Genomic DNA, 10,260 nt, shown 5'->3' on the forward strand with positions numbered 1-10,260 from the left:
GCGCTGAAGTTTTGAAAGTGCATGAAAAGAATAATTTGTGTCTAAGTGCAGAGAAGTGGGCAGGCAGGGGACTGTGGGTGATTTTAATGGCCACATGAAGAATTTAAAAGTTGTCAGGTCAACTAAGGACCCAGCAGGTACAACCTGCTATTTCATATTTCCCTGAACTGTGTGTTTAAAGTATAACTTCCGTTCCCCCTCCCAAACCATGTGGTATGTGTACTTTGAGTCAACAATCATATGACATAGGAGAACAAAGACCCTCTCATCATAGAATCCTCATTTCATACTATTTGGCCAAATATTTCATAGCAGAGGACTACTTGCAAAAATGACTTTCACAGCCCCAGGGAAACTCATTTTATAGAAACAAAATGAATGATTATAGAAAATTTATGAGTACTCACACCCCCAACTATTAGTATGACTGAATCTTTCCGAGCATACGTGTCTCCATTGTTTCTCAGTATCTGTTAAGAAACTAATACCACAGCCTCCCTTGAGAGTGTCCCTCATACTTGAGCAATGGGCTTCTGTGAGAATTATCTCACTACTAAAAACTGTGGGAAAAAGAGTCAGAAACCTTGAAGGAGCCAGTTCATCTCGTGGGTCCTGTGTGACATGATGGAAGTGGCCTTAGGGCTTCACAGGCACTAGCAACTCTTTCTCCTCCTCTCCCCTCCTTGCATCAAGCCCTCCTCCATCCAAGCATCTGTCTTGTTGCACCTCCTTCTGTCATTTGAGTTGCAGTGGGAGTGAACACCTGTAGACTGCCATTCAGGTGGTGCACTAGGACCATTTTATTAATTGATGTCCAATATTTCACTTGCTATAATGGCCATGCCCAGGTGTGACACACCTGCTATGGTGGCCATGCCTAGGCAGAACCCATTTCCTTCTTATCACCCTATTGCACTTTGATCTGCTTTGCCCAGGGATGACACGCCCCTTTTCAGCTGGTTTTGTGGGGCCGAGAGAGGTTGTACATGACTGGAATAGCACCCAGCCAGCAGCAAGTTTAAATTTGACATAGTTGGCAGTGATCTGGTGACCACAAATTTTGAGTCCTCATTCTTCAATCTTAATAGAAGCAAAATGTATACAAGGGATGACCTGTTTCATCTTGACGCTTTTTATAGTGACCACAAGCATCCTAGTTGTATGGTGAAGCTTCTGCCTGTATCCACGTTGAAGAAGGGGCCTCTCTAGAGGATGCCTGGCCAGTGATTCAAGAGTGAGCACATGTACGTGGTACTTACTGGTCTTCCTGGAAATCCAAGTGGACCCATTGGTCCCATAGGCCCAGGGCGGCCGGGGGGCCCCTAAGGACAGGCAACAAGAGAAGGCTATTAAGAGAAGTTGACTGGTATTTCGGAGTCCTGAATTCTTAAAGTTTTCTTGGAATATTTTCTAATAAAAATAAAACTTACCTGGAAACCGATCGATCCAGGATCTCCGGGTTCACCCTAAATGAGAAGAAATAATTTAAAGAGTTCTAGTTTTTAAGCTAATCTTTAGATTTAGTTACATTTTATTACAACATTGCAAACAAGTATGTAAGTTATTGCAGCCGTAACAGGACCTGGTAATGTTAACTAACCTAATACCTGAGGTACAGTGAATATGGGAAAGGGATGCACCCACAATTAAATATAAGATTGAAACAAGTTATTTTTGAATTGATCACAATTTTGGATTATTTTATTCTAGGCATTCTGCTACTCCATTCATTCTTACAGCTCAGAGTTCACTTGGAAATTAATTTTATTAATCAGAATTTACACTAGGTCACTTAATCAGGTCTCCTACCTCTATTAAACTTACCCTGTATTTGTCGCGGTCCTTCTCAGACAGTGCATAAGGTTCACCTTTCTGGCCTTTGGGTCCTAGGGGCCCCTACAGGAGTACATATATGGTGGAAAGAGGAAAAGGCAAAAAAGTCCATTAACATTCAGAGCAGCTATAGTAATTTGGATGGTTAAATACTGCCTTTTATGGGCAATGTCTAACTGCTCTTACAGCTCATTTAGATTATTCTGAACACTAATCACTACATCCAACCACAAAGGTGAGACTTTTACTTTCATATTTATCCAACAGTATCTTTCTTCAAAGTTAAAATGGAAAGACTTTATAGAATTTGTGTTTTTAAAGAACCCAAATGAGCACTCAGTAAACGAATCCTTTAGTGAACCATGCTATTTTTTGGGTACTATTACTTTGTGTTTTCTTTGGCATTAGTGTACTGAAGGTATTAACATGTACTCTGAAGCACCATTTGTGGGAGAGATACTGGGTCACTCTTTAAAACAGAAACTGTGTCAAGTACACATGTGCATGTATAGGTACATGCATGCATGTCTTAACACCTAAATATGAAATCAATATTTTAAAGTAATGAATATGTTTGTTGATGATATTAAAAGTTATTTTATTGGAATAGACTAGAAAATGATGTAGCTTATTGAAAAGTTGAAGTTGTAAAAGAAGAGTCAAAGAAGCGAGAATTGGAAAGCAGAGGTGATAATGATGATGAGAAATTGATTAGCTCAGGGGGAAACAGGTGAAGGTTATTTATGACTGTTCTTCCCCACCTTAAAAATAAAAATTTTTTTTTACCAGATAAAATGTTAGCATAACCCTGAATGTGCAGTATTTTGGTGGTAAGAGGGTAACACTACTGAAAAATATTTCAATATTCTTTGCAAAGACCTTGAAAACGAAGTGAGGCCACGAAACAGATTAACATACAAAAGTTCTTCCATTAAAAAAACAACACCCTTTCGTATTGGATATGCTGAAGAATATCATTGTCCTTTCACGTCACAAAGGATTTTAGAATCGAATCAAGATTTCTAATAATCTTGTGACTAATAATTTTGTCAAACTTTTAGCTTTTTAGAATTTTAGTTTTCGTGTTGCCCTACTATTCAATGTTATTTGAATTGGAGCATGAATATGGAAAATAAAATTGTTTGAATCCAGGAAGATCATGCCTCGATATCTATAAGAAAACCTCCAAGAAGAGAGCAATGCTTCCTCAGGGTATAAAAGACAGGGTTAGCGTGCGCCTGCGGCCCCTATTGGTGAGTGAACAGAAGGCAACACACCATCCTTAACAAAGTTTCTCTAAGACCATTTTTTAAGGGTCCTGTGCGAGGCCTTCCGGACGCCATGAAAGAGAATAGGGCACTTCCATACATTTCTGCCGACAGGTGCCAGCCATCCAGGTTCCAGAGCTAACCATGTTAACAGGGTGTGCTGTGCTGATGATACTCACAGGAGACCCGGGGACACCCCCAATGCCAGAGGGTCCCTGGGGGCCTACGTCTCCCCTGGTCCCATTGCAGCCGTCATAGCCCGGTGGTCCTCGGGGTCCACCTTGCCCAGGATGTCCCTGGAAAAGAGGAAAGGAAGTGAGTCGTTCAGCCCAGAGGTGTTTAGTTTTCATAACTGTGTGATATAACAGTTTTAAATCGTCTCTCTCATGCCACTGGCATGAATCCAAGGGACGACAGCTCAAAATGAATGAATGAATGAATGAATGAATGAGTAGACAAAGGCACACGGGTAGAGTTCTAAGCAGGGGAAAGGCTTTCAAGACAAAGTTCTGTTTCCCAAAGGTTTTGGTGAGCAGTAAACTGTCTTGGCATTTCTCTTCTTTGCTTCACTGGGTGCCTGGGAGCACTGTTTTGTCAGGGACAGGATTTTAAAATTCTAGAAAAAAGTTCTAGAAGCAGTGACCTCCTTCTCAGGGACAACAAAGGTGTCTTCATCTGTTATGGCCGACTGACTTTTGGACTTACATCCTAAACAGGTAAGAGATTCACACCTACAGTAGGATTTCATCAGTGGCTTAGCCATAGGTAGACGAAGTGATTTCCTCTTTCTACATTCTTTGGAAACACTCCTTTTAAGATTTTAAAGCAAGTCAGGTGTTCTAAGATGGCTGGTGGGAGAGGGGAGGCAACATGATCAAATGTCTTTCGAAGGACTAGGCCAGGTGAAGTCTGTGGGCACCTCAATAGCACTCACCTGGCTCTGGGAGACATCCAGGGGTAGGGTTAACTATCTATAATTTATGTCCTACGAGACTACAGCCCCTTTTGCTCTTCTTTGCACAAAAGATGTTTAGATATATGCTTTCTTATTATGTAATTTCTTTTTTAAAAATATATTTTTATTGGGGAGAGGGAGAGATAGAAACATCAGTGATGAGAGAGAATCATTGATCAGCTGCCTCCTGCACGCCTCCTACTGGGGATCGAGCCTGCAACCCAGGCATATGTCCTTGACCAGAATCAAACCGGAGACCCTTCAGTCCACAGGCCAATGCTCTATCCACTGAGCCAAGCCGGATAGGGCATTTATGTAATTTCTTTAAAATTTTTATTTTCTTAAGAGAAGGCCTAACATAGAGTCCAGAGTAATTTTTGAGGGCGTTAAGATGTCTTTTAGATTTACTTTGAGAAATTTGTAAAATTTCAAGACAAATGAACCAGTTCTACGCCGAGTGCTTGTATTCTGAATGATACTAAGGAATACAGCAAGAAAAGTAGAATTTTTCTTTTGTCTGCATATCTTTCTGCTTGTGATGTTCAAAGCCATTGCTTTAACTTGTGCCACCAGAAAAGAGATCTGATAGCCCTTTCAGCCAACCCTAAAAAGTCAGGGGAATCCTGATGGCTTCCGGAAACCATGGTGAACAATCTCTCCAGCTGTTACAGAGCCAGCTGTCTGATGCCTTCAAAGGAAAGGGCCCTTTTTTGGGGGTTTCTGAAAGCTGACCCTTCAAATCCAGCCAGAGAAACACGCTCTGCAGGTGTTCTGCTTAAGATCCGTGGTATCCTAGGATGTTTTAGCTTAAAATGAACATCTGAATTCCTTAGTCTTCTCCTGAATTATCTATCTGCTGTTGGGTCTTTCTGATTTCCTTAGGATTGATTTGAAATTGCATGCCAATCTGATCTTCTTTTGAAATTGTGCTTCGAGGAAAAATCTCAGTTATATTGAGCTTAATGTCCATCTCTTTTTGTTCATCTGATTAGATACATTTCTGTGTGTACAACTCTACGATTTCCCTGCACATCACTTTTTATACACAACTTCTAAACAGCTAAAATTACTCAGGTCCTTCAAACGCTATGCTCATTAACTGCTTAGAGATGGCAGGTGACATTTGTTAATATGCAGTATCAGGGTTCTGTGGTTAAAGAGACTATATTTAGCAGCACCAAGATTCTGTAGAAAATGATCAGTTATCTGCTCATCATGATCACTGTTCCTTATGATGATTACTCCCTTATTTGTGAAATATTTGCATCTGATATTCAATGAGTATGAAGTGCAGAAATGAATTAAAATATGATACAGATTAGTTACAATATTTTTCCATAATGTCACTCAGATTTAAATCAGATTTCAACTTCCGGAAGCAAAAATATGATAAACAGTTTAAATAGTTCAAGAAAGTAGTTTAAAGACGGGTGGAAAAAAAAAGATGGGCGATTTAGTTTGAGGCCGTTGGTAGAAAAATACTTTTATTATTTGTTTAACCCTTGAAATCTGCAGATTCTTCGACTGTGCCAATTTCGCAAGATCCTGACCAATGTGAATGCTATTTCCTTATTTGTTCACAGCTGCATGTTTTGTAACTGACGTATCTGAGTGCCTCATTCAGGTGACACTTAGGATCACTGGCCATGTAGGTCTCATGTCTTGTGATCACAACTTCCCTTCTTTAGCTCTGACTGCTTCCTTCTACTGTGGCAAAAGTATTCTTGAATGCGGAGCTAAAATCTGAAGAAAAGGTATGAATTCTCTGTGATGACTCTCCACTCAGGCTCTTTCTCTATTTCTGCAAGGGGACAGCTCTACTTGTGCAGATTGAAGATTCTCTCTCCCTGTGTGTGCACATGCATGCATGCATGTGTGTGTGTGTGTGTGCGTGTGTGAGCATGGTGATAGAGAACATGTATATGCAGGGGAAGGGTGCAGACATCTGTGCATATGGGTGAGGATCCTTAAACGTCAGCAGCAGACAGATGGGGTGGGTCTGCATGTGTGATAAACACATTTATTCCCGAGAAGGAGCTCTGCAGGAAGCCGGCCCTGGGAACTCTGCTCTCGGGCCCCTGTGAAGAAGGCTGTGAGTCAGGCTGCTTTGTTTATTTTTTTATGCCACAAGAAGTAAAGTAAACTAGGTTAGAAAAACACATTTTATGGCATTTTGAGATTTTCTCATGGATAATCCATGCCTCCTCTTCTCGTTTATGTGTGGTTACTACAAAGAATCTGAGAAGCTGCACAAATGTCCAGCAGGGCTTCATTCTGTCCACGTTCTTGGCTGTGCTACTTTATATTCAGGTTGTTCTCTGGTTCAAACACAATTTCGAGACCGGCTCCTTAGCGAGCACATCTGAGCGATGCTCTAGCTTTTCCTTACATAACACTGTCCGGTTCTAGCAAAGTCTCCTCCATTCTGAAGCCAAGTCCAGAAGAACGTTTACAAGGGAAAAAGTCTGTCCAACATTTGACTGGATTCCGGGAGAAAAAGACCCACATGTAGCCCCACAAATTTTATGTGATGAACAAAAAAGCAGGTTTAGCTCAAGATGTTGCTGTTGTCATAAACGTGTTGGTTCCCATGCATACAATGTTTTAAAATTCTAATCTTAACAAAAAACTTACAGGAATTCCATCAGCACCAGGGAATCCAGAAACGCCTCTTTGTCCCTATAAAGAAGGTAAACAAATTTAATGAAGGTCAACACACCCACTGCCCTCCATAAAACGAGAGGAAATACCAAGTTTTCCGTACCGCTTCTCCTTTTGGTCCTATGCTCCCGGGAGAGCCTCTTTCACCCTTGTCACCTTTGCGGCCCTGCAGTCCTGGGAATCCTTGTAACCCTGGGGGCCCAGTGTATCCCTGGTGGCCCACTTGCCCGGGCTGACCCTGTAGAAACAACATACATTCAATTTCCACAGTTAATAGCAATGAATGAGCACTTTCAGTCACGTTGCTTTGGAAACTATGCTTTTCATTCTCAAAGAGCGATGATCTTCAGAGAACATTATATGTAAACTACCATCTGCTGCCACCGTAGCCCCAAAGTGATTTCTGGCAAAAAAAAATTCACAGAGTTTAAAGGAAAAAGGTATTAAATGTAAAGAGAAAATAATCCTAATTTACTAAAGTGATGCTATTGCGAAATGATGATACTATTGCACTGGAGACAGTCAACTTACTTTTTTTTTTTTAAAAGTCCTTTCAGCATATAAAAAAAGTTCCAAACAAATTTCTAAGATTTTAATCTCTACCCCAATATAATGCATACAACAGATATGGGATGATATTCAAAAGAATTGAAAGCAGAGACTTGAACAGATATTTCTAGAGCATTTTTCACAATAGCCAAAAGTGTCCCATCGAGAGATGAGTGGATAAACAAAATGTGGTCCATCCATATGATGGAATACTATTCACCTTATGAAGAAAGGACATTCTGACACGTTACAACATGGATGAACCTTGAGGAAATTATGCTAAGTGAATCAGCCAGTCCCAAAAGGACAAATACTGTGTGATTCCACTTCTATGAGGTTCCTAGAGCAGCTGAATTCATAGAGACGAAAGGGCATGGGGAGAGGAGAAGGGGAGTCATTGTTTAGTGGGTGCAGAGTTTCCGTGGGGACGATGAGAAAGATCTGGAGATGGAAAGTGGTGATGTTTGCACAACACTGTGGATGTACTTAATGCAACTGAACTGTGTGAAAATGGTTACGATGGTAAATTTTATGTTTTGTATGTTTTACCACAAGAAAAGTAAAAAGATTAAAAAGGGGCTTCTATCTCTCTGATTAATGGAACTAAGTTATGTATTATAGTTAATGTTCTAATGAACCCTCCCAGGTTCACTTAAATGAAAAATAAAGTTCTATGTCTTGATTCCTCTTTCAATGAACAAGTCTGCTGTTTACTCACCATAAAGAACCTTTACCTGCTAAGCCCGATGTGCTTTCACATTTCAAATTCCCATCTGCCTTTAGATCAGTGGTTCTCAACCTTCCTAATGCCGCGACCCTTTAATACAGTTCCTCATGTTGTGGTGACCCCCAACCATAAAATTATTTTCGTTGCTACTTCATAACTGTAATTTTGCTACTGTTATGAATCATCATGTAAATATCTGATATGCAGGATGTATTTTCATTGTTACAAATTGAACATAATTAAAGCATAATGATTAATCACAAAAACAATATGTAATTATATACATGTTTTCCGATGGTCTCAGGCGACCCCTGTGAAAGGGTCGTTCTTCCCCTAAAGGGGTGTCGACCCACAGGTTGAGAACCGCTGCTTTAGATGGAGGGGGGACTGAGCCATTACTTCTAGTCTTCTCTTCCATTGCCTACAAGTAACTCTTCCTATATAAACGGTGCAGCTAAAGAGTTTTTTAGTCATTACAGAATGTTTACAGTCTGTCTGCAACATTCCACACAGCTGAGGTGAAGCAAACAACTTCAAAATGCAGGCCAAGCCGCAGCATTAATGTCACAGACAGACCGGCGTAGAGGTTGCTTTGGGGTGGAAGCAACTGATGGAAATTAAGGTTTCAGCTGGTGAATGAGACCTCTCCCCAAGCTCGGGACCCCTGACTCCTCAGACAAAGGGGACTTGCAGGAATCTCCCTGGGCAAGGTCAGAGTTTTAGAGATAGCGAGTTCTCCTGCCCCACCCTCCACATGTTCCAGAAGAGTCCAGTCAGCGCAGAAAGCAGCAGTCACTGAGGGTAGTATCTTATGTTGTGGCAAAGCCAATATACTTAATATCTTTGAAGAATGTGATAAAAATAAGGCTTCCTAATTGAGGGCGATTGTGGTCAAAGACAGACAGCTCTGACCTTGGACACGCGATACCCCAGGCTCACGCTCGTCGAATTCCAGTCAGGGGTCTTAGTATGCTACATCTGCTGTAAGTTTGGGGACAAAATATGCTTTGATCCTGGTTTTTATGACTTTTTCCCAGTTGTGCTCATTTTTTTTTTGTTTGTGGCTCTGTCAGAATATAGCCTTCCTGTGATCATATACCATGCCCCTAAGCCTTACGTTCCCTAATCATCATGAGGCTTGTCAGTGTTTACAGGGAGTGTCCTTTGGGGGATAAAATGTTCCTCATTAGTACTGTCATTTTTTTCTGTCCATAAACTTTATCTCTATCCAGGGGATTACTGTATGGAGCCAACTAAGGGGAACACGCACTGCTCATCAAATTGGAATGTATGTCTTAACGATGAAAAGCCACATTCTTGTCTTGCACTCATTAACCTTTCCTCAATTTTCTTTGATGAGGAAAGTGACTACATCATGTACTCATTTTCCTTCCATTGTCAGTAAACTTCTTTATACCCATAAAGTCTTGGATGGGAAGTCTGACTTTTGGAATAAAACGCTAATCTTCCCTTTTCTGGAGCAAGTTGTCAATTATTTCTTTTTATTGAGGTGAAATTCCCATAATGTAAAACTAATCATTTTACAGCAGTTTCTAGAACATTCACAATGTCCTCTATCTAGTTCCAAAACATTTTCATCATCCTGGAAGGAAGCCTCATGCCCACTGAGCAGTCACTCCCTGTTCCTCCCCACCCCAGTTTCTGGTAACCACAAATCTGCTTTTGGTTTCTGTGGATTTATCCATTCTTGATATCTATATATATAAAAGCTCAAGCGACCAGTTAACTGGTTGCTATGACATGCACTGACCACCAGGGGGCAGACACTCAATGCAGGAGCTGCCCCCAATGGTCAGTGTGCTCCCACAATGGGAGCGCAGCTCAGCTGACCGATGGGTGCCAGATGCTGGGCTCACGGCTGGCAAGCACCGCTGTGGTGGTGCGAGCCTCTCCCGATTGGGACTGACTGGGCGCAAGCCTGTGGCAGGCGTAGTGGGCCAGAATGAGCGGGAGTGGTGCGGCACAGGCCCCGGCTCAGGCTCCTCCCTAGCCGCCTGCTGTGGCCCGATCCCCACAGGCCATGCAGAGGGACCCCACCTGTGCATGGATCCATGCACCAGGCCTCTAGTTTCAAATAAGTGAAATCATATGTATGCTATATGACCATTTTTGTCTGGCTTCTTTCACTTACACTTTTTTTGAGGTTCATCCATGAATGATCATGTATCAGTACTTTATTCATTTTTTTTCTTTATTGGTTAAGGTATTACATATGTGTCCTTATCCCCCCATTCACCCCCCTCCCC

At 41.4% G+C, this 10,260-nt stretch overlaps 1 protein-coding gene across 1 annotated transcript in view; it reads right to left on the reverse strand.

The window, feature by feature from the left end:
- The window catches only part of COL4A2 (collagen, type IV, alpha 2), a 181,134-nt gene that overhangs the window by 62,588 nt on the left and 108,286 nt on the right, over positions 1 to 10,260 (reverse strand). The window contains exons 5-10 of the mRNA XM_005884467.2: positions 6,821 to 6,955; positions 6,691 to 6,735; positions 3,281 to 3,397; positions 1,825 to 1,896; positions 1,431 to 1,466; positions 1,260 to 1,322 (exon numbers count right to left, since the gene is read on the reverse strand). Of these exons, the coding sequence (XP_005884529.1) occupies positions 1,260 to 1,322; positions 1,431 to 1,466; positions 1,825 to 1,896; positions 3,281 to 3,397; positions 6,691 to 6,735; positions 6,821 to 6,955 (468 nt within the window). The remainder of the gene's footprint in view (positions 1 to 1,259; positions 1,323 to 1,430; positions 1,467 to 1,824; positions 1,897 to 3,280; positions 3,398 to 6,690; positions 6,736 to 6,820; positions 6,956 to 10,260) is intronic.

The sequence above is a fragment of the Myotis brandtii genome, unplaced genomic scaffold (genome assembly GCF_000412655.1).
Source record: "Myotis brandtii unplaced genomic scaffold, ASM41265v1 scaffold83, whole genome shotgun sequence".
Lineage (NCBI taxonomy): Eukaryota > Metazoa > Chordata > Mammalia > Chiroptera > Vespertilionidae > Myotis > Myotis brandtii.